This window comes from Aotus nancymaae, unplaced genomic scaffold (genome assembly GCF_030222135.1).
Source record: "Aotus nancymaae isolate 86718 unplaced genomic scaffold, 86718_ANA_hifiasm-v0.15.2.pri h1tg000032l_0, whole genome shotgun sequence".
Lineage (NCBI taxonomy): Eukaryota > Metazoa > Chordata > Mammalia > Primates > Aotidae > Aotus > Aotus nancymaae.
In genome coordinates this window covers 13,716,099-13,740,298 of record NW_026988445.1, presented here as the reverse complement: position 1 = coordinate 13,740,298, position 24,200 = coordinate 13,716,099, and the positions used below count along the sequence as shown (strand labels likewise).

The 24,200-nt window shown below is 52.1% G+C and overlaps 1 protein-coding gene across 1 annotated transcript in view; it reads right to left on the bottom strand.

Annotated features, from left to right (window-relative positions):
- Positions 1–2,244: 2,244 nt before the first annotated feature.
- Positions 2,245–24,200, bottom strand: part of STUM (stum, mechanosensory transduction mediator homolog) — a 57,529-nt gene continuing 35,573 nt past the window's right edge. The window contains exons 2-3 of the mRNA XM_064383572.1: positions 9,426–9,605; positions 2,245–4,445 (exon numbers count right to left, since the gene is read on the bottom strand). Of these exons, the coding sequence (XP_064239642.1) occupies positions 4,411–4,445; positions 9,426–9,605 (215 nt within the window). The 3' untranslated portion in view covers positions 2,245–4,410. The remainder of the gene's footprint in view (positions 4,446–9,425; positions 9,606–24,200) is intronic.

Genomic DNA, 24,200 nt, shown 5'->3' with positions numbered 1-24,200 from the left:
GCTTTCTTTGCCTAAATCACTTTCACCATAGGAAACAGCCAATGCAATTAAAGCCTAAAGTGGGCCCGGGAGCCTGGATGGGACCCTGAGGGGCCCAGCTTTCCACTCTCCGAGAGTGGCTGGGTCCTGGCAAAACTGAAAGGAATTCTCGGAATCGCAGGCGTCTGGGCAGGGAAGGGGAAGGACCGGGGGCCTCTCAGCTTCCCTTCCCCCTCGAGAGCCTTGGGCCTTCGGAAGGCCTTTGCCCCGGTCCTGGGGTTTCAGCCCCGCTTTGCGCTGCCTTACACGTGGTGTTGGGGTCTGTGCCTGGCTTTTCTTTTTGAGAATCGGGACCTTTGCCCTCCAGGAGAAAAGTTAATCATGTGGCTCTTTTTCTTTCTGCAGCGTCCTCATTACTGCTCTCAGCATGGCTGGAGCCCTGGGCTGGGAGGGCAGTGACTTGGTCCTGCACATCAGGATGGGGAAGCGCCAGTCCCGGCTCTCCTAATTCCTGCTATCTCTCTGCCACCATCCCCTGACACCCTCAGGAAGGGGTACTCTTCTGGGCCTGCCTAAAGGAGGGAGCATGGATGTAAGGGCTGCCCAGGCAGGTGGGAGCCCAGAGCCTTGTGGGGCAGGGTGGAGGCATCCAGGTCCTTCCCAGGCGGCTTTGCCAGACACCCCCTGAGTGATGACAGGTCTCAGGAGGGGACCGCCCCCACACATGGGAGGGAGAAGCTTATTTTCCCGACTTGGGCTGGGGGTGACTGCTGAGGGGTTGGAGAGAGATGGCAATCAATGTCACATGTTTAGTGACACAATCCAGACGCAGGTGGGATTGTGTCACTAAACATGTGACATAATCACCCTCTTACTCCTGAGGGGTGAGGTCCCCTCCCCAGGGCGTGCTCTGGGGTGCCTGCAAGTCCCCTTCTTCTGGAGGTGCTGTAATGAGTGTGTCGATGGCACAGGCTGTAGGGGTGCCCCAACCTGGCCACTTGCCCATCCTGCCACTTAGGAGCAGAGTGTTTAGGGGCACATGGCTTACTCTCTCTCTGAGCTTCAGGTCTGACATCTGAAACTCACAAAGGTATCTCCCCTCCCAGGAGCTAAAAAGCCCCAGGGCTGGATGTGTGGGACTGGGGCAGCGGAGGGTGGGGACCATGCTGCCTGCCTCCTCCTTACCTTGGGAAGGCCAGCGGCATGGCAGATTGGGGAGCACCCCAGCAGCAGAGCTTCTGCCCTGCAGCCCCGGTACTAGGCTAGGCAGGCAGGCAGGCGGGGGCCACAGCCAGGAGCCATCAGACTCCTGCTGCTCCCATGGGGCCCTAGCCCTCCCCGCCTGAGGTCCTCGGTTCTAAAACTGACTCGGAGCTCAACAATCAAATCGACAGTCTCCCGCCATCCGTGGGACATGCCCAGGACACCCACGGCTCACTCTGGCCCAAGGGAATGGCCACCCTGATCCCAGTGTCACAGTTGGGTCCTGGGAGCATCTCATTGCCTCTGACGTTCTCTGCACACCTGGGATTCCTGCCCAAAATACACACAGCCAGGGCGCATCCTAATGAATTCCAATGGCGAACCTGCCCTGCAACCTCTGAGTCAACGGCCTTGTCTACACTACTGAGGCAAAGCCCAGCTTCGTCACCAAACGGTTGTGCATCAGCCAAGCACTTGCCAGCACGAGAACCCCAATTTTCAGCCGGCTGCTGTTTGAGACACTAACTCTGGCCCTGGTCTGAGGAGTCAGCTGGAACTACTTGGAGTAAATCAGCCACCGTCCCTTATCTACTGAAGATGGTCGTGCTGAGACCGCGGTCTAATTTAGAGGGGTGGGGGCGATATTTTGAACTGGTCCCACCCACGTGGCAACCCTCACAGCCTCATTCAGGAGACAGGCAGGGGACTCTTGGCTTCTCCCACACATCAGTCACCCGGAAAAGGGCCTCCTCCTGAGGCTGATGTGTTCCCAGGTTTAGAGACGCAGCCCTCAGGGGAGAGGAGGATCTGGGGCTGCAGTGGCCCTCCGTGCACACAAACACACAAACCCCTCTATTAAGCCATCCCACACAGGACTCAGGGTGACACCTGCCACTCAAGAAAGTCCCACCTGCGTCTGGATTGTGTCACTAAACATGCAACATAAATTGCTATCTCTGCTCCACCCCCTCAGCAGCCACCCCCAGCCCAAGCCGGGGAAACTAAGCTTCTCCTTCCTATGTGTGGGGGCGGCCCCCCCGAGACCTGTCATCACTCAGGGGGAGTCGGGCAAACTCTGGGGGCTGTGTAGGGTGAAGGGCTGTGGGCTGGCGGGCATGGGAGGGGGCGGCTTCCTGCAGCTGAAGCTATTTTATCTGAGTAGAGGGGCGGCTCCGCTCTCATGCAGCTTCCTCGAGAGCAGCAAGCAGCCAGCCTGGAGGATGCCTGCTGCACACAGCAGAAGGTTCTAGCCTTTTAGAGAAAACCAAATCTGATCCCACACCTTGAAGACACAGACTTCCAGACAGGAAAGAGGAAGGCAAAAGGCCTGGATTTGGGTTGGTAAGAAGAAAGGACAGGATGCGACAGACACTGTCAGGTGTTCAAACACGGCAGCCGAGCCCCAGGCAGCGATGGAAGAGGGATCCATGCTAAGGGGTGAGCCGCAGGGCAGGACAGGCCGAGAGTCAAGTCGGGACGGGGTGGGTGAGTAGCTGCAGGGGGTTCTCTTTCTCTAGGGATGTCGGGAGCTGTCCAGTCTGCAGGGTGCTCCAGCCCTGCTGCTCAGGCAGGACTGTGATTAGAAAGCCAGTGGATGGGGTAGGTGGGCTGGGACCCCCAGCACGGTGGCCACTACTTCCCAAGCACTTCCATTCAGCAAAATCCCTTATCCTACCCTCATGGAGTTCTGATGGAGTCTCTGATAGACAAACAAGCCCTTCAAAGATGGACATGCCCAATGGCCCTCACGTCAAGTGGAGTCAGAAGCTGGACTTTGGGCCAGCTCCACTTGTTAGCGTTTCCTGTGTTCGAATGAAAATGGAATGAAACAGATGTGTAAATTTCCATCCTCTTGGTATAATTTTGGGTTCTCCTTTCTCTTAACTTCAGAGTGATACTTGATCCACAGTAGCCCAGACAACTTCTGCTCGATTCTTCCCACCCCCCTCCCCAACCCCCTCCCCATCAGGCATCTAGCCCTGTTTCAGTCACTTCCAGAGGGGCTTCTTAAAGAGGCCCGGGGTCCCTCAGCAACTGAAGGAGTCCCGGTGTAATGCTGACAACGTCACCCTCTAATGCAGCCGTCGGCAAGTAGGATTTTCAATCCAGGTCCACAACCCCATACCACTGTTTTTTGCGATTCTGAAACCCCAAAAGCTCTCGAATGGTAAGTTTTCCCTAAGTTACTTAGCAGCAAAATTAGACTGAACTGAGCTGAGGCTATTTACAGTTTGTATAGGTCCCAATTGATGGGATTAGTCACATGTTTCTCTGCAGAAATAGTCACGTGCCTGATGGTAGGCGGGATGATCCACACTCTGCTGGAAGGTTAGAAAGTGTTACGATAAACAGATCACATTGCCTTTCTCAAATCTAAAATTTCTCAACTCGGAGGCACATCTGGCCCCAACGACTTCAGAAAAAGGAGTGTGGGCCAGAAATGCAGTTAAGTATAGGGTAAAAGGCTGCTAGTCTGCCCACTCCCACTTCAGTCTAATAATTTCGTGTATAAACGTCTGGCAATTCTGGCAGTTTCACCCCAGGGAAGGATCCACTCCTCACCTTCCCAGGAAAACACAGGTCACAACACACCTAGCCCTTCGATTTCAGTGGCAAGGAGGCGGGGGTGCGGTCAGGGAGGCAGGCCGAGGAGACATCTGTGAGACTGGTCCTCTCCCCAAGGCCTCAGGCCAGCTGTGGGCATAGTGGGCCTTTCCACACTAGGGTGGAGCCTGGCCATCCTCACCCCCACCCTGGTGCTGCCCTCAGGAGGCCACACAGTAAATACTTGAGGCGCTAGATTTTGAGGTGGGTGGGGTTCCAGAGGACGGGTCTACCACAGTCCTGAGCCCTTTGTGAGACAGGGCCCGGTGTGGCCCGGCCCAGCAGCTGTGGCATGCCCTTGCAGTGGACAGTGGGCATGGCAAGGCGGGTTGGAGCCTGCTGGAGCATCCAGCTTCCCTGTGGGCGTTCTCATCTCCACCCCACTCTCTGGTGCTCTGGTGCCTGCGCCCACAGTGCTTTCTGGAGCAGGAGGGACTGGCAGCCCTCACAACCTGCTGAGAAAAGCAGATGCGTTTTCAAAATAAATAATATTTTTAAAAATACCCCCTTTCCACCCCCAGTCCAGAAAATGGCAGAAGAGAACATGTAATGGTCCGTGTGCCCAAAGCTGCTTTGTGCAGCCCTCACTGGGCCCCCTGGATCTCCCCAGCAGTTCCCGTGGGCTCACAGCTGCTGTGGGATGCCCTGCTCCTTGTAGCCTGTGGAGAAGAAGCAAAGAAGAGATCGTTAGACACCTGCTTTTTTCAGGATTTCTCCAGGAGGTGCCCCTAACCCAGAATACACGCAGGAGACCTTTTTTATACTAAAGTGTAAATGACTGCTACCATCAGAGCACAACTTTTCCCTAGGGCTTTGGCTTTTTAATGGGAAACAAAAGAATGAATCAGGAAGTGTGGAGTGCTGGGTTTACTGGGAATGTATGACAGGTGGGCATTTGGGGTGGGGGCTAAAAGGCTATCGATGTGCTCCTGAACCCACACCTGGAAGCCACTCACAGGCTGGCTTGGTGTCATTTCCTAATGCAGAGCCTTGGGAGCAGGTGCCAGGCAGGCTTCCCCAAGGGTTGGGCATCTGGTATGGGTGGATAGAGAGGAGGAAGAAAGGAGGAAGATGGCATACAGAGGGGAGCAGCCATCCCTGTGTGTGTCCAGCCTGCTGGACGGTTACGGCAGGAAAAGGCGCCTGAAGGCTGAACCTTTAAAATGTTGATCATCATGAGTCCTTCGGGAAAAAGTAAGGAATCGTCACTGCTTTATTTGGGTGCGAAAGGGTACTGTGTTTTTTTGTTTTTTTAAGAAGATACCCTTTGGGTGGCTGAGGCATGTGGATCACCATGTCAGCAGAGTGAGACCATCCTGGCTAACACAGTGAAACCCTGTCTCTACTAAAAATACAAAAAAAAATAGTGCCTGTAGTCCCAGCTACTTGGGAGGCTGAGGCAGGAGAATCACTTGAACTCGGGAGGTGGAGGCTGCAGTGAGCCAAGATCACACCACTGCACTTCAGCATGGATGATAGAGTGAGACTCCGTCTCAAAAAAATAAAAAGATACCTACTGAAATATTCCCAGCTCTATTACATGAGTGAAATTTGCTAAGCACTTATTCTATTAGCCAGTGAACTTAGTCTGAAGAGGAGCTTCGGTGGATTGAGCTGCTTTTTCTCTTCATTCAGCAGAGTATTTCTCAATTTTGGGTGCCAGTAAACCCATGCTGGGGGTCAGGGGGATGTCGGGAATGGCAGAGAAAGGAGGCTGGCTGTGAATGGACAGCAGTTGAAGCTGGTATGGGCATTTAGGACCTCATTCTACTAGGACCTCTCTTTTTGTCTGTGTTTAAGCATTTTCCAAACAAAAAGCTAAAGCTAAACATAAAAGCCCATTGAGCAATGGGGAGACTGGGAGGGGTGTTCGTGTTCAGGAGTGGGGGTCTCAGGGGAGGAGAGGGCCCCAGCTGCAGCACAAGGCCTGCGCATCCGTCTGCAGACTCACCTTGGGAAACTGCAGCAGCACAGAGCGGGAGGCAGCAGGAGGAAGAGGAGAGAGAGAAGAGAAAACACAGACTGAAAACAGAGCCGCAGGGAGTGCTTGGGACATGAAGCAAAGCGAATCGATGGTGAGGCCTGGGGGATGGGACAGGGGCCATGCCAGCGGCTTCTCAGATGCCAGTCCCCAGGCAGCGGGTGCTCAGTGCTCATGGTGACAGCCACTGTGGCCAGCGGTCTGCCCACCCGGTGTGTGGGCGTGGCTGGGGACACAGCGAGGGGGTCTCACTCTGCCAGGGAGTTCTGCCCACTGCCTTCCCAGCCCTCTATATCCTGGCCATGCCCACACTGCTGCCCGTCATTCTTTATTCTTGTCTTCTTTTGAGGCAGAATCTCACTCTGTTGCCCAGATTGGAGTACAGTGGTGTGATCATGTCTCACTGCCTCAAGTGATCTCCTGGACTCAAGTGATCCTCCTGCCTCAGCCTCCCAACATGCTGAGATACAGGCATGAGCCACAGCACCCAGATCCCCCCCTTTTTTTCATCCTCACCTCATGCCTTCCTCAAGATAAATTCCAGATGAACCTGAGGAGCGGCAGCTCCTGGACAGCTAGAGCTTTGACTACAGCAATCTAAAGATGCTGATGTGCCCCATCCTGGCCCCAGCCTGGCTCTATCTGAGCTATGTCTGTTTCTATGGAGAGGAGCCACATATAAAAAAAATTCTTTGGGGAAGATCCAAGCCAGAGGGAGGCAAACAGGTTTTATCTTGCAGACCTCTTGGATCAATCAGTAGTGACTGCCTGAAGCCCTGTGCTGAGAACGTGTGAGACTGTTCAGCAGAAAGTGTCATGGTTGATTAGCAATGTCTGCCATGGGGATGGTGGTAAAGAGCCCACCATAGAGCTGCCACGTATTTACTGACCCATGACCAAGACAGGCTATTGTTGGTTGTTATTCGTCGTCATTCGCATAAATCAGGCAACGTGCTTGCAATCTCCTGATTGTAACTCCCACTTTTATCCAGATTTCTCTGACTCCCCTCTTAGGAGTTTTTCATGATGGTGTGTTTGCTGATGACACCACAGGCAATGCCATGTGAAAAACTAAAGTGTATTGTTAACAACGGGAAAGTTTCCCCCATTTTTACAGCAAAAGGCTGGAGTGACACCAGAAAGAACAGTCCCTTATCCAGCTGTCTTCTAAAGGAGTCACTCTGGGACACACACGTTCCGTGGTTGCTGGGAGTAATCCCACTGCAGCACCATCTCATCTCATGAGTGGCAACTATTCACCCTTTGGGGGTGGGTTTAGCGGTGGGAAAAAAAATGCAAAGGCATCCCTTGCTGAGACAGGTGAATGAGCCTGGCAGCCAGGCCGTGGTAAGAGTGAAGCGTGGCTGGTCTTTGTATGCAGCCCGCAAGTCTATCCCCCATATGGTTTGGTTATATCCCCATCCAAACCTCATCTTGAACTGAAACTCCACAATTCCCCTGTATCATGGGAGGAACCTGGTGGGAGATAATTGAATTATGGGGATGGGTCTTTCCTGCACCGTTCTCTTGATAGTGGATGAGTCTCATGAGATCTGATGGTTTTAAAAATGGGAGTTTCCCTGCACAAACTCTCTCTCTTTGCCTGCTGCCACGTACAGAAGCCGTGACTTGCTCCTCCTTGCCTTCCACCATGATGGTGAGGCCTCCCCAGCCAGGTGGAACTGTAAGTGCATTAAACCTCTTTTTTCCCCCAATCTTGGGTATGTCTTTATTAGCAGTGTGAAAACACACCCCCTAAAAGCATTCTCAAACGTTTGATGCAAAGATAGCATTCTCAAAAGTTTGATGCAAAAAAAGCATTCTCAAAAGTTTTGATGCAAAAGTTTGATGCAAAGATCCCTGGAAACAGCGTGCAGACCTCCAAGGGGCCGACGCTGACGCCCAGTGAAGGCTACGTGGTGAAGGTGGGGGCTGCAGCTTCTTGCACTGGTTTATCCTGCAGCCAAGTTACCACCCCACACCAGCCGCAGCAGAGGAGTTTCTGGCCAAGTCAACAGCCTGGGGCAATGGAGAGTGAGGAAGTGACTGGGTCCCATCTGCACTTCCTGGAGCCTCAATGCTGCATCTAGGGCACGATGAAGGGAGCTCTTTAAGTCGTCTCTAAGGTTCCTACCTCTTGGCTCCTAGGTATTAAGGAGATCAAAGACACGTGTACCAGAAAGCTCTAGAGATCAGATGAGGCATCAACACACATGACTGAGACCTACCCTGTGATACAGTCATGTTCCGCTTTAATGCAGAGGCTCCTTACTCAGGTCCCCAGTGCCTGGACAGATGCTTGGTTTGAGAGAAGATGAGCCAGTAAGAGAGGCTCATCTGGCACAAACTGGGCAGCCTTCAACCTTCCCAGGGCAGAAGGACCTCCCAGGTTCCAGCTGGGAACAGGGTCGGGAGCATGCATCCCACAGGCCCTGGGGAAGCAGCAAATCTCCTCTGTGGGATTGTCGGACTACTTTTTAGGAGTCACCCAAGAGCTGGCAGCACCTCTATCCGTCATGCTCTTCACCTCGCCAGACAAATGAAAGTGGCCCCAGGGGGCGAGATCCCTTGAAGGAGACCCAAGGGCCTGCCTGCTGGGCTTACCTCACAATATTCCTCTGATGGGGCAGCCCTGCCCTGAGCACACCCCGCTCAGGAGGAAGGAGCAGCTTCCCTACTGCTTCCCACTCATCCCTCCCTGGGGCAGCTCGCTGCTCAGCCGCTGGCCTGGCTCTGGCTGCCCCTGGTTGCCAGTGTCGGCCTGGTTTGCTCTGATGCTGGGAGACCCTGGGCATGCAGCTGACCCACTTCCTCCCCTGATCTCTGCTGCTGGAAAAGCCGCTTCTGGGCAGCCTGTCTGACCACACTCCACTGGACCTCCCTCGGGCTCTGCTACCTTCATTTTCTCTGGCCTGGCGGCCTAACTGGTCACTGACCCTGGTCCTGGCATTTGTGTGTGCCCTGGGTCTTGGATAGTCACAGGATCCTGAATTCAGGCTGAGTCGACGATAGATCACTACATCAATCTAGGGCCCTAGAACCCTGCGTTTCCCCTCTTGCCTCTGCCACCCTTACCTGGCTCAGCTGACCTCCAGCACTGATGATCTGAGCTCTGAATGGTTTTGGAGGATATAGGACACAATGAGGGGCATGGGGTATGGAATGAAGGCAAAGTGCCTCAGAGATGAGGCCAATTACCGAGGAACTGTGGCCTCACAGGTAGATGGGTGTGCAAAAATGCAGGAAACATGCGTGGTGGTAAGAGAGACATGCACAGCTGCTTAAAATGGGTGGTGCCTGTTTTAAGATTTTGCTAGGTTATTTTAGAAAGGGTAACTGAGTTGTTTTTGGTAAACTTGATTTTGTAACTCTAAACCCTTTCACAAAGCTATTCTGTGTCTGAATCAAGTTTGCACTAAATGATGGAACCCTGCCTGCCATGCGCTCATAACTACCTGCAGGTGTTGGGCCAGGCCCGGTGGGGAAGGCCCCCTGTGCCAAGCAGCCCGGGCAGTACTGAAGAGGGCACAGGCAGGCCCTCTCCAGAGCCTGTCCTTAGCGGGTGAGTAGGACCTTGGCCAGCCATGAGGGCCTCCCAAGTCCATCCTGTCCCTGCCCCCCGCCCCCATCAGGAGGTGCAGCACCAGCAGCTACTCACTGGCGAGGATGACCATGTCCATGCCCCAGAAGATGCTCATGACCCAGCCCACCATGACGATGGCCGTGAGCACTTGGATGAGGGCTGCCGCGATGTTCAGCCAGAAGACGCAGCACACATGCCTGTCCGGGAGGTCGGTGCGGGCCCCGCACAGCACGGTGAAGGCCGAGACGAATGTCCCTGTGAGAAGGCAGAGGGGACAGCCTTCTGAGGGTGCTGGGAGACAAAGGGCTCTGAGTGCTCACCGCTGGCCTGGGGCCCAGCTGTCTACCCTCCGAGAGCCCAGAGAGGAGCCCCCAGTATCTGGCACCCTGTCCTCTGAGTGGCACCCCTGCCCAGACCCTTGCCACCTCGCATCTCCATACTGGAGAGGTCAGTGGGCCACTTGGAGGAGGTATGGCATGGGGCTTCCAGGGGCCTCACACAGTCTTGGAACTTTTGGGAGAGACAAGGAAGTCACATGACAAGCAGTCCCTTCTGGGAAGGAGCAACGGGGAAGCCACCTGCAGTGACAATAGGCAGCTGGAAAGGGTGACTGTATGTGGCAAAGATTCCAAGAGCCAAAGAGTCCCAAGGTGGGAGCTGGTGTGTCTGAGTTAACACAGAAGCAACCTCAGAGGGAAACTCAGGAGAGGTGAAGGGCCATGAAACGACCGCCCAGCACACACGCTGCTGGCTAGGGGACAGGAGCCAACAGCCTGGGTGCCTGCACAGTCACAGACCAGGACAGGTGTTCTAGAGCCTCTCCCTGACAGGGTTCCCACAGGCACCCCAACCTGTAAGGGAAGGGACCAGAAGTCTAAGCTCTGTTGAGCATCCACAGGGTGCCAGGCAATGTGGTGGGTGCGGTCACATCCTTCACCTTGTCTAAGACACGGCCCCTACGGGTAACATCACTACCTTTACCAAGTCAGGCCCCTTTCCTACATGGGCTCTGAGCCCTCCTGACAACAATCGTGCAGAGAATTAGCATTCTCCATATCTGTTGTAGTTTCTTATGGCTTTGGAACAAGTTACCCAAACCTCATGGTTTAAAGCAACACAAATTTATTCTTTTATAGTTCTGGAGGTGAGAAGAGTCTGCAGTGGGTCCTCAGGGATGAGTCCTTCTGGAGGCACCAGGCGAAAATCCACTTCCTTGCTTTTTCCAGCTTCTAGAGGCCACCTACATTCCTTGGCTCGTGACCCCTTCCTCCATCACCACCGGCAGCAATGCAGCACCTTCTCCCTGACCTCTGCTTCTGTCTTCATATATTCTTACTGCCTCCATCGGCAAGGACCCTGTGATGGCATTCAGGACCCACCTGGGTGATCCAGGATGCTTTCCCCATCTCATTTAATTTAATCACATCTGCAAAGTGCATTTTACTACATCAAGTAGCATATTCGAAGGCTTGGGAATATGGATGTGGACATCTTTAGGGGCCACTGTTTGGCTTACCACACTCTTACACAGAGGGAGAGAGAGACTCGGTGTGATGGTTAATTTTAGGTGTCAACTTGGCTAGATTGAGGGGTTTCTAGATGGCTGGTGGAGCACTGTTTCTGAGTGTATCTGTGAGACTGTTTCCAGAGGAGACTGCATGTGAGCCCGTGGACTGAGAGAGGAAGACTTGCCCTCAATGCGGGTGTGTGCCATCCAATCAGCCGGGGGCTAAGCTGGAATAAACAGACAGTGGAAGGGGAATGTCCTCTCTGCCTCCTTTCCCCCTTGCAGAGCGAGACGCTTTTTCTTCTTCTGCCTTTAGACATCACACTGCAGGTTCTTCAGCTTTTGAACTCCGGAACTTGCACCAGCGGCCTCTTGGGGGCCTCTCGGGACTGACTGGGGCTGCACTGTCCTGGTTCTGAGGTTTCAGACATGGGCTGAGCCAGCTACCAGCTTCTCTGGCTCTGCAGCTCGCAGTCAGCCTATCGTGGGACTTCTCCATCTCTGTGATCATGTAAGCCAACTTCCCTCATAAATCCCATTCCCGGGCTGGGTGCAGTGGCTCACGCCGTAATCCCAGCACTTTGGGAGGCAGAGGCAGACAGATCATCTGAGGTTAATGTTCGAGACCAGCCTGGCCAACATGGTGAAACCCTGTCTCTACTAAAAAATACAACAATTAGCAGGATGTGGTGGTGGGCGCCTGTAATCCTAGCTTCTTAGGAGGCTGAGGCAGGAGAATCACTTGAACCCAGGAGGTGGAGGTTGCAGTGAGCCAAGATCGTGCCATTGCACTCCAGCCTGGGCAACAAGAGTGAAACTCCATCTCAAAAAAAAAAAAAACAAAAAACAAACAAACAAAAAAAAACCCTTCTATATATCCTACTTGTTCTGTCTCTCAGGATAACCCTGAATGATACTCCCAGGAACTAAGCATCTTGTCCAAGGTCACAATTACAGGCCGGCATTGAACCCAGCAGAGTCTGATGCCAACACCACGCCCCTCTGCACTGCCTCCCAGGTGTAGATGGTTTGTTAAAAGCAGGCCCAGACCAGTAAGCAGGGCATTTGGGAAATTGGCCAAAAGACTGGTGACCATTCTCACGTTCCTCATTCTCTCAGTTCCCGCTCTTTGAGGCTGCCTTGTTTTTTATTTTGCCTCCCCCTCTGAACTAAGTCCACGTGCTGATTTCTGAACCTACCCTGTCTCGCTTTCCTCCTCCTGATCGTAACCACTGCCACCGACGTGAGATCCCAGGCGCATCTCATTCTGGCCCTTCCCTGCCCAACTCACTGGCTCCTGCAGTTTCCAGGTGTGGCCTTTGCTCTCGCTCACACCTTTGTGCTTCAGATCCAAGGCTGAAGCCTGAGTCCACGTGCTGATTTCTGAAACTGACCCTGCCTAGTTTTCCTCCTCCTCATCGTAACCACTGCCACCGATATGAGGTCCCAGACGCATTTCATTCACCTTCATCCCTCCAGCCCCTTGCACAGTGCCTTGTACACAGTAGGTGGCCTGTGGCATTCAAAGAAGTACACCCAACACCAAATGTCTCTTCCGACCACCTGCCTCATCACCTGTGGCATTTGTTAAAAACGCAAGTGCCCGGATCTCACCTGATCTACCGAATATCTAAGAGACCCCACATCTGCATTTCTCCACAAGCTTCCCCTGCTGCCCTCCAAGGAATGATAATGCTCACGAAAGTGAAAACCAGGGATTCGGATCAGGCAACTCGATAACTACCCTCTCTGTGTTCCTGCCACAGCCCCAGAGGCCCTGTGGGAGACCCGAGAGGCAAAGCTGCTCTGCTCTCGCCAGGTGGACAGCCAGCCAGGGGCACAGAGTGTGGGCTGGAGCCTCCTTTCTCGGGGATGAGGCTGGGGTGCAACTCTGGAGTCTCTGTAGAGATTCATTCAGGAACCTAACTGGACCCTTGCCCTCAAGAGCTCACAGTGTACTGGACAAACTCATCACCGCACCTGACAGAGGAGAAGGAGGCTGAGGGCTGGCCAGGTTTGTAGGGGTAAAAGTGATGGGGCTGGGACTGCACATCCAGACTCTTCCTGCTGGAAGGAGAAGGGAGAGGATGGTGCAGGGGGCAGGGTGGTGACAAGGGGAAGGTGATGGGGATGAAGAGGGAGGACTGACTCTGGCCATTAGTAGAAGGCTTTGAATGCCTGGGTATGAGTTTGTCCCCCACCTGCAGGAAATGGAGCTCTCACAAAGAGTTTTGAGCAGGAGAACGAACGATGTAATGGAAGCAGGGATTTAAGAAAATTAATTCATCGGCAGGGTGGATTTTTTTTTTTCTTTTTTTTTGAGACAGAGTCTTGCTCTATCCCCCAGGCTAGAGTGCAGTGGCGCAATCTCAGCTCATTGCAACTTTCACCTCCCAGGTTCAAGCGATTCTCCTGCTTTAGCCTCCCAAGTAGCTGGGATTACAGGAATGCGCCAACAGGCCCGGCTAATTTTTGCATTTTTAGTAGAGACAGGGTTTTCCCATGTTGGCCAGGTTGGTCTTGAACTCCTGACCTCAATTGATCCACCTGCCTCGGCCTCCCAAAGTGCTGGGATTACAGGCATGAGCCACTGTGCCTGGCTGGCAGGTGGATTTAAGATGTCTGAGATGGGAAAGATGAACTGGGAGGAGAAGGCAGCAGCTGAGAAATGGGGGGGATGTGGGCTCAGGGCTTGGTAGTGGACACAGGAGGACGCAGGGGACTTAGGGATTATTAGGAAGTGTGTGCCACCATCCTTTGCTTCTGCCAGTGCATCACACAGCAGAGCCCAGACTTAAAGCCAATCTGTCTAGTGTAGAAGACTGAGTTCTTTTCAGTCTAGGGTGCTACATCTTTACATTAAAAAATAAGGAAAGAGGCCAGGCGTGGCAGCTCAGGCCTGTAATCCCAACACTCCCGGAGGCTGAGGCTGGTGGATCACCTGAGGTTAGAAGTTCGAGACCAGCCTGGCCAACATAATGAAACCCTATCTCTACCAAAAATACAAAAATTAGCTGGGCATGGTGGCACATGCCTATAGTCCCAGCTACTCAGGAGGCTGAGGCAGGAGGATTGCTTGAACCTGGGAGATGGAGGTTGCAGTGAGATGAGAACACTCCCCTGCACTCCAGCCTGGGTGACAGAGCAAGACTCCATCTAAAAAAAATAATAATAATAAAGAAAGAACCTTCATCCTTAATGGTTTTCAAATATCCTTGAACCCACTTCTTCCCCTCCCCATGTCCTTTATGGGAGGCCCTAAATTAGACGGTGTTCTGATCTCAGGGCTGCAGCGATGCCCTGATTCCCTAACTCAGTGGGAGCTGACTGAAACCCAGTGACCCTCTCTGTGAGACTCTGTGGCCCCACCTCACTCTTCCGGCCTAGAAAATGGGAACAGTGGTCCATGTTCTTTCCTGTTTTTCTTAGGTTGAACCATATGAAACTGGCACTTCTGCAGGTTAAGAACAGCTGAATAATAAAAGTCTAATGTGTATATGAAAGTTTTGAACATAAGGAAACTTTGTCCTTGAACTCAGATTCGTAGGAAGGTTGTCTAGTTCATCCTGTCAAAAGAGGGAATCTCACTGGAATTGCCAAAGTGATTAGAGGCCAGTGGGCTGAGCAGCTACCTGCTCCCTGTGGAGCGGGGAAGGCCTGGAGCCCAGTGATCTGCAGATGAGCAGGGCTGTGCAACATGATGATCCTTAGCAAAGGCTTCGTCTGTGTTAGGAAAAGCTGGGCTGGCCCACACTATTTAATGGAGGAGACGACCTTTGCATGTGCATGGTGTGGGAGGGATTCTGGTCTCTGCTCCTCCTTTACTCACGTTGACACACTCATAACTCTAAGACACGTAAGAATATAACATTTTACACATCCTGACTTCAACCACATGCACGCACGTTGTCCAGCTGCGTTAACTCAGATTTCACTAGTTGGGAAATTATAACAGGTCCCTTTTGTCGTATAAGGTAGTGTATGCCATAAAAGGTAGAGATTAAGTGAATGGATTTATGATATAAAAACATTGTTTTAATCTCTTCAGCAGTAAATTAAAAAAATGATTTTAGCACATTTTCCTATGAAGAGGTGTTAATTGTTTTAAATGAGTCTTACCAGTTAAATAAAACGCTCTACCCAACAGCAATGTGTTGGTTCTAATTTATTCTATTGAGCGCCAGCCATATGCCAGTGTTGAGCCCTGGGAATGGGAACCCAGACAGGTGATGGGAAGTTGCCACCCCCGCCCGAGAGCTCACACTCTGGCAGGGACACTGGGTCACACCAGGAACAGTGATGAATTCAATTCTGTTTGACCATAGCAGGAAAGACTTCACAGGAGAGCAGGCAATGGAGCAAGGAGCTGGGAAGCTGATGGGGACTCACGGAGGGAAGGAGAAGGGGAAGAGCATCTGCAGACAGGCTGGCCTGGCGGTCCGGAGCTCAGCAGTGCACAGGCTGGACTCAGGACGCGTGTATAGGGGAGTGATGAAAAACGAAGCTGGCTCAGACTTCTGTAAAAATTTCAGAAATTAAACAAGTGAGGCTGGAGCGGGCAGGGATCAGACCGGAGAGGGCCTGAGGGCCTGGCTCTGGAATCCACCTTCCTCTTCCAGGCAATGGGCAGCCCTGGGAAGGGGTTGAACAGGGGACTATTGGGTCCAGTTTGAATTTGAGAACAAACACGTGACCCCTAAGGAAGGACGGGTCGGAAGTGGTGAGGTGGAAGGCAGGGAGAGGAGGCCTGGTGAAATCCCCAGTGAGAAGGGAGGGGAGAGCAGTGGGAGAGACAGGACCTGCAGAGGACAGGGAGGCAGCATCCTCAACTGAGTGGCCTGCTGGATGTTGGGGTAGGGGAGGAACCGGAGCACGGGATGGGGTCGTGGCCTGCTGGATGTTGGGGTAGAGGAGGAACCGGAGCACGGGATGGGGTCGTGGCCTGCTGGATGTTGGGGTAGAGGAGGAACCGGAGCACAGGATGGGGTCATGGCCTGCTGGATGTTGGGGTAGAGGAGGAACCGGAGCACGAGATGGGGTCGGGGTTCTGGTTTTCTACACTACAGGGTGAGGATGGAGCCATTGACCAGGGTGGGAAACCCAGAGCACTTCGTGCCCACCGATGGAAAAGAGCCGAGTCGGAGACAAGGACTTTGGAGGCATCAATTTCAAGTAGTGGTTGGAAGTAAAAGAGGTCACCCCAGAAGGGCATGAAATTCCAGGAAAGACCCTTGGGGACACCAAGATTTTAGGGATAAGCAAGGGAAAGGAAGACCACAAAGGGGACAGGGGAGGCCCAGTCAGAGTGGCTGGGAGAGGACGTCCCAGAAACAGGAGAGAAGTGTCTGGAGGAAGAGGTGCTGGGGCAGGTCACCTGCTTCAGCAAGGTTCAATGAGAGGGACACGTGCAATCACAGACTCGCTTAGGCCAAGAGTGGCTCCACAGGGAGTTGGGAGAATGTCAGGGCTCAGAGCAGGAGGTCAGGGGCTTGGAGAGAACGGAGGTGTGGATTCCAGGGCGTGGGTGAGGCCCACTCTTCCTTAAGTGGGAGAAACTTAAGCTTGTTTATCTGCTGAGGAGAAGCTGCCAGGAGGGGGCGGGGGACAGGTGAAGACATAACCAGGTAGGTATAAGTGGACATCAAGGTTCTCGGCAAAATGCGAAGTGGATGGTCGGGGGAGGTGATCCAAAGCAAAGTTTTCCAAACCAGTTTGTGCATCAAACGCCTCAGACTGAGGTTCATAAAAACACAGATTCTAAGGCCCCACCTCTAGACTTCCACAGACATAGGGATGGGTCTAGAGTTGCTTGTTAAAAAAAATAAACATTCCCCCAGCTGATACCAATCCTTGCTCTGATGGATGGAGGAATTAGCCTCGCAGATATAGAAAGAGAAAATCACACAACCTCGTCAGAAACGAGTCCACGATTCTGGCCTTTCACTCTGTCCAATGGCTTCCCCCACATGACTCAGGGCTGGAGGGGGAGACGGTCCTCTGCAGCAGGGACAGGGAGGCTGAGGCTGGCCCTGGTCATGCTGTTCCCAGAGGTCCCAGCCAACACTAACTGGCCCCGGGGAAAATGATGGTAATGGACTGTATTGTCAACCACCCAAATCAATGTGTTGTATGACACCCAGAACCTGGGTACAGACATGTGTTTTGCACGTCCTACCGTGATCCTGGGAAGAAAGGCAGGCAGCAGAGACCTGGGGAAGTCCTCCCATGGAGAGTTGCAGCAAAAACACAAGTAGAGCCGAGCTTTGTAAGCACAGCCCTCCCCACCCCCGACCAGCTGCCTTCGCTGGGGTCTCTGTGCTTGCAACTTCCCCGAGGAGCTCAGGGCTCAGGCCCCGAGACAAGGCAATGGGGAGGGAAAGGGTCCCTCCACTTCCGTCCTAGAAGCCCCAAAGAGCTTCTCTGGGCTTGTCCTCAGGGGAGAGTTCCTGGAGCTTGGCTGTCAGACACGAAAAGAGAAGCAGCCAGAAGTGGGCTGGTACAGCCTCCCACCAGGAGACGGGCGGCTTTGCTCCCATGAGATAGAGCCTGGGAGCTGGAAATGTCCTTTGATTTCTCACTGGGTTCAGCTTTTCTCATGACTCACATGGGAGCTTTGGGAGGCACTGGGTTTGGAGAGGGGATCTTAAAGCCTCTTGGAACTTGGTGGAGAAGGGCAGTGCTGTCTTCTGAAGCAGCGGCTTCAGAGTAAAAAGTGCCCCCGGGACCTAGGCCAGCAAGTCGTCTGATCCCAGATGTCACCTGCAGCTGGCTCTGCAGTCATTAAGATGTGCTGCTCGTCAGTGGCTGTGACTTACACCTGGACACCCTGCCTCACTCCTCCAGGGAGGGCTGGCTGAGCATGGCCTTGTTCCAGGCCTTACCCTGAATATGAGCTTTGGGGGTCAGGAAGGAAATGCACAGCTGATTTTGAAAGCCAAAGAAACAGGTTCTTCGCACCCTAAAAAATAGGACCCATTGCCAAGGGCTGCCCAGTTCAGGGCCAGAATAAGCTAAATGGGAGATTCTGTTCAGGGTCAAGATCAGAGACTGCTGAAAATATGTCTTCCTGGGCCCCACCACCCCAAGATTCTGATTCAGGAGGTCTAGCCATCGTCTTTGCCTCGTTGTGCAATTATTTCAACCAAAAAGAAAAGGAAAGGAAAGAGACCTGACTAAGAGTTCACAAATACTTCTGGATAAAAGTCTCAGGAACACAGATCAGCGTAGCCTTGAACGTGAAGGTGGCCTAACGGCCATGGCCTAAGTAAACCAGACGAGGCTGCAGAAAGCAAGCCCAGGGTCCTGGGGCACTCAGAAGCTCTTTGTGCCAACTCTTCTGGGTTCTGTTTTCTCAAGAAATGGAGCAGAAGATTTGAGATATCATGTGCTCATATGTGCTAAGGGAAGAAGTGTCATCCTTTCAGCTCAGTCACTCCAGAACAGAGCACAAGAAGGCCACACTAGGTGGGAGAGGAAGGTGTCAACCAAAGGGCACATCTGCGCGGGTTCGAGGCTGCTCGGATCTGTGGAGGGGCCGTGTCTTCCCCTGGAATTGCACCAAGTCATTCACCTAGAAACTGTGTTGTAGACCCAGCACTGTCTGTAGTCTCATGTCCTGGCCAGCAAGGAACTTGCAAGGAGGACTCAGAACATAAAGCCGAGCTAGAATAGTGCAGGGTAAACATGAACAGTTCTAGCACGCTCATCATCCTGACCATCCACACACTTTTTCCGAATGAATCTGCCAGTGTCTTTGATGCCTCCGTTCTGGAGCAGTAAAGGGTCCATGAGTGGCTTTCAACATTAGAGAAAGCACAGATACCCTAGTGAGGTCACACCACCCACCAGAAAGCCTACCTTGCCAGCATTTGGTTGGGATCCTGTCATCTTCGTGCAGTAACGGGGGCGGGGGTGCTTTCCTGCATCAGCAGCTCCCAGTGGCCAATAACTCACCTTTGATCAACTAGAGATGGGACAGTGAATTTATTATGACCTAAGGGTTTCCATGCATGGGTTTCATGGAAGAGAATGAGGAAGAGTGGACAGGTGACCTTCTGTCCCCCGCAGAGAGAAGGTGTATGGCATCTTGAACCACTTCTCCCTTAGCCTCAGCTGCTACCCCACATCCAGAGCCCCTCTGTTCTCTCCCCGGTCAGAAAGTGCCAGCTTGGGACAAATCCTCTTCATTCCCCCCAGGGGCTCGGGTAAATACTCAGGGGTCTTGGGTAAATGCATTGGGATTGTGAGGATTGAGGTGTCGGGATTGTGAGGATTGAGGTGTTAGGATTGTGAGAATTGAGGAGGTCGGGGGAACACGGTGGGGTGAGAGTCTTCAGGCAGACAAGGGCTGTGCAGATGAGACCCTGGTAAGTCACAGTCTCCAGGTGTATTGCAGCACCAGGTGGGCTGCAGCTGTTAGTGTGTGCCTTTGATTTTCCAACTGGCATGAAGGAAAGAAGACAGGAGCCTTCCTGGCTGCCACACATCCATCTGGTGTCCTTCCTTCCGAGGACAGAAGGAAAATGAGACCAGCTCCCTCCTCCATCCCCCTCGGTGCCCCCACCGTGACATCAGTTCTCATCCTGCTGGGGGGAGGGTGGCTGGAGCTAATCATTCATTTTAGTGGTGCCGGGCATTGCATCAGCTTCTCTGTGCTTATTAGCAAACCTCCTCTGCCCTCAGCCTGCCCCCTCCTAGACCTCTGATGTGCTCCCAGCCTGGGCAGACTGTGGGGTGCTGGGGAGCTGCGCTACAGGACTGGACACCTTAGGTCTCTTCCGGGGTCTTCCTAGGATGTTAAGCTGCAGCAGAAATTTTACCACATGGAATTTCTCAGTTACCTAACGCTGAGCCTTGCCATGACAGATTCTAGGCTTCAGTGCCAGAGGCTGAGCTGAGGAGACATGGATAGGACGGGGAAGGGTGGTTGTGTAATGGCCAGGGCAGGGGAGCCTAGGACCATGCAGAGGCCCTTGAGGGCTTAGCCTCGTCCTTCCTATCTTCCAGCAGGTTGGTGTTAAAGGTGGCCAGTCTGGTGGAAAGAAGGATGAAGGCAGCAGTGGTGACATTTGTTATGGGAGACGATACAGCTCCCATCTCCTGAGAATTTGCAACCTGACAAGATGACATTTCCATGGATGGGTAGACACAAAGATTAAAAACAGAGAGGGGTTCTGCCCAAGGCTGCAGTGGCCAGGCAGCCTCTCTGAGATCACAGGCAGTTAGAGCCTACAACATGATGAGACCCGAAGGCAGCTCATTTGTGGATGCCGCAGACTCTGAGAACAGGGATCCCCGAGCTGACTCCTTGCCATGATGGTGCCATTAAACCACAGGCCCTAGGCTAAGACATCCAGGCTCATGCCCAGACCTCATCTGATTGCCCAAATAACAAATAACATGGATGTAGTGCCTTCCGAGTGCCCAGCATGGAGCTGGTTAAAGCTCCTTACCAAACGCAAGCCTGGGAGCAAGACTGCCCTGGGTGCTCAGCAGCCCAGTGAGTGTAAGCGCAAGTGTGCCAGGCACCAGTGGGAGCTCATAGCCAGGCATGGGTGACCCCTGGGAGTGCTAGGGAGAGCTGCCCAGGTGCACTGAGCTGTGACCACACACACTGGGCATACAGGAGAACAGTGCCCCCTGAGCCCTCAGTGGGACTCTGACATAACGGGTAGCAGCATCTCCAATCACAGGCCTGAGGACTGCATTCCATCATGCAAGTACCCCCAGCCCAATTCGTATGTTGAAGCCTTGGTTCCCAATGTATGGTATTTGGATGTGGGGCCTTTGGGAGGTAACAGGTTTGGATAAAGTCACGGAGTTGGAATCTCCGTGATGCAACTGATGCCCTTATAAAGGAATGAAGAAACCCAAGCGCTTTCTCTCTCTCCCTCTCTGTCATGTGAGAAAACCAGGAAGAGGGCCCTTCCCAGAACCCAGCCACGCTGGCACACTCGTCCCAGTTTCCCTAGCTTCCAAAACTGCAAGAAATAAATATCTGCTGTTTAAGCCACCCTGTCTATGGTATTCTTGTTAAAGCAGCCTGAACTAAGACACGCCACCCCTTTAAAATCATACCCAGTTCATTTCATCCATTCAGTTTTCCATGTGTTCAGCAAGCATTTATGAAGCAGCTGCTGAGTGTTTCAGTGTCCTGGCCCTCAAGAATCCCACGGGGTGATGAGAGAGACAAGTAACCCACAGAACACAACGCCGTGTGGCCAGTCCTCTGAGTGGGGGCTGAGGCAGGGCAGGCAGAATAACACTGTGTATACGGAGGTGGGCTCTGGCATCAGAACGCCAGGGTCCGAATCCTGGCCACATCGCAGATAAGCTGTGCGACCTTGACGTGATGGCACATCTCAAGACCTCATCTCTAGATGACAGCACTTCTCATTTTCCCATCTATGAAATGCACATAATGATAGTAGCCAAGGGTAGACGTGAGGATTAAATTAATGCATGTAAAGTACTTAGAACACAGCATGAAACCAATAAGGCCTAGCTGGGGTGTGAGGAGGGCCCCCCACAGAGTAGGAAGGATGATGGGGACTGCCCTCTGAGGAGGCGGGGCTGGAGCAGAATATTGGCAGAAAAGGAGTTATTAATTATGAAAAGGAAAACGAAACTGAAGATCTCAATGAATCCTGCTCTCACATTGACTTGTGGCCATGGGCACTAGTATTCACTCCACCTTTTAAAAAAATTATTATAATTGTTAAGTTCACCATGTCAGCCTCCTGAAGCCTGAGGCTAGGCACTCATCCCTACGCCAGTGTGACACAGCCTGTAAAAACTATAATTGAGATGACTACACAGCAAGATGGGCAGGTGCTTCGAGTGACATTACACGAATAGAATGTATATTGTGGGGGGGGGGACTATTTTAAATTATTCATGTACATGGACAAAGACTGGAGTGTATTAAAATGTTATGATTTTGCCATGGCAGAATTATAGGTGCCTTTTTCTCTTTTTTCAAAAACAAATTCTCATTTCAGTTAAAACAAAGTTTTAGGCGACGTGTTGAGGTCTAACTCTTCAAGGATGTCCACCAGATAGCTCCTCGTTGGCTACAGAGAAGGGACAGATGCACACAGCCATCTAACACGGGACATTAAATGATGCCATGGGACTCTGCAGGGCTGTGACAGAAGACCCTGAATTTCCAGGAACGCCCCTGGAATGCAGCTCCCAATCCTACGGTGTTGTTCCCAGTTAACCAGGCAGAGTGGGGCTCTCAGCAGGCTTGGGCTCACCGGCTAGAGATGAGATGAGAGTTGGAAGCCAGGAAAGGACTCCAGTCCCAAGAGAGCTTCCGGAGCCACTGTGGACTCAGGCGCCACAACACAACAGCAGAAAAGGAAGTGGCTTGACTGAGCTGGCACCCAGGCTCTAGGAGGACCAGGGAGGAAGGAGAGGAGGGGGAGGGAGCCCTGTGTGGGGCTCTTGCTCAGGTGCTCCCGGTCTGACTGGTGACCCCCACGGGCCTGGCAGACACACCTGCCCCTTCCTGGAACTGTGCCCTGCCTGGTGGCCCATGTGTATGCCCTGGTGCTAGAGACAACTTTGCCTGGGGCACATGAAATCAGCTCAAGATGGCTTTCTCCATGGGGGGGTGACGTTGCTGCTCATGCCATGGGGACACACCATACTTGCAGGGAGGGGTTGTCCCTTGTGGTCTTTAATCTGGAAGTAACCAACTCAAACAGCCTTAAATTACAAAGGATTTATTGACACCTGTAATCCCAGCATTTTGGGAGGCTGAGGTGGTCAGATCACCTGAGGTCAGAAGTTTGAGACCAGCCTGGCCAACATGATAAAACCCCATTTCTACTAAAAATAAAAAAAAAAAATAGCTGGGCGTGGTGGTATGCCCCTGTAATCCCAGCTACTTGGGAGGTTGAGGCAGGGGAACCACTTGAACCCGGGAGGCGGAGGTTGCAGTGAGCTGAGATTGTGCCACTGCACTATAGCCTAGGTGACGGAGCAAGACTCTGTCTAAAAAAACCCAGAAAAAAACAAAAAACAAAAACAAAGGGATTTATTGGTTCACAAACGAGAAAACAAACAAGCAAAAATACTAGAAGAGCACTGTGGGATCATGTTAGGAAGATGGGCTCTAGGGCCAGACTGCTCATTGTTATTCGTGACTTTACCATTTACTGGTTGAGTGAAAATTAGGCAAGTTATTCTACCTCTGGAGGTCTATCTCATCAAACCTTTTCAGCCCAATTTCCTCATCTGTAAAATGTGGGTTATACTAGTATCCATATCCAGGGCTTTGTGTGAGGCCTCATAGCGATTTTGTGTTTAAAATGCCTAGAACATAAAAAGTATCTAATATCTGTTTGCTATTTTTATTATTAACAGGAATTCAGGGTTGGTTTAATTCTTTGGCTCAATAATTCATCAGGGACCCAATGTCTTCCATCTCTCTGCTCTGTCTTTCATGGTGTGAGCTTCATCACAAGGCCAATTTCTCCCATGCTGACAAAATAATTGCAGCAGTTCCAGGTTTCACATTCATATACCACATTTTCAGAGGAAACAGAACATTCCTGTCTCAGAATTCCAGATAGGACTATTTAGTTCACTGGCCCACTCTTGAATCAATGATTTGGCAAAGGAAATAGAGGTAGCTTTCCCTACAAAGCCCAGGTGGCATAAAGGAGACATGAACTCCTGAGTATAAGCCCGGATTTCATTGGGAAGTAGGAAGAAGGTAAAATGATACTGGGTAAGTGATCAGTAATGTTCACTAATGGGATAACTGCATTACTAAATCAACCAGAGAAATGATAAACTGAACCATCTTTTTCCAAATGGGGGTGTGGTGGCTTTAAAACATGGCATCCAAATTCTTTGACACTGTCATCAAGAGGTAGACCCATATACTTTCCTCTTAAAACCGAGCTCTCTAAGAACTAACATCATACAACAGAAGCGGCACTGTGCCAGGCTCAGGCCTTAACAAACTGATGGATTTCACTTCCTGCATCTTCAGCTGTATACTCTCGAACCCAGCCACCATGCTGTAAAAAAGTCCAAACTAGCTCACATGACAAACTCCATGGAGAAACCTTGTGTAGATGGTCCAGCCACCAGCTCAGGTGAGATTCCAGCTGACGGCCAGTTTCAGCTACCAGACACGCGAGTAAAGATGCCTCCAGATGATTCCAGTCCCCAACCAGCAAGTCACGCCGGTTTGGAGTCTTGCTAGCTGAGGCCCCACACATCATGGAGCACAGACAAGATTCCCTAATGTGCCCTCCTGTCTAAATTCCTACCCACAGAAATGATGAGCATAATACAGTGTGTTTTTTTACACCACTAAATTTTGA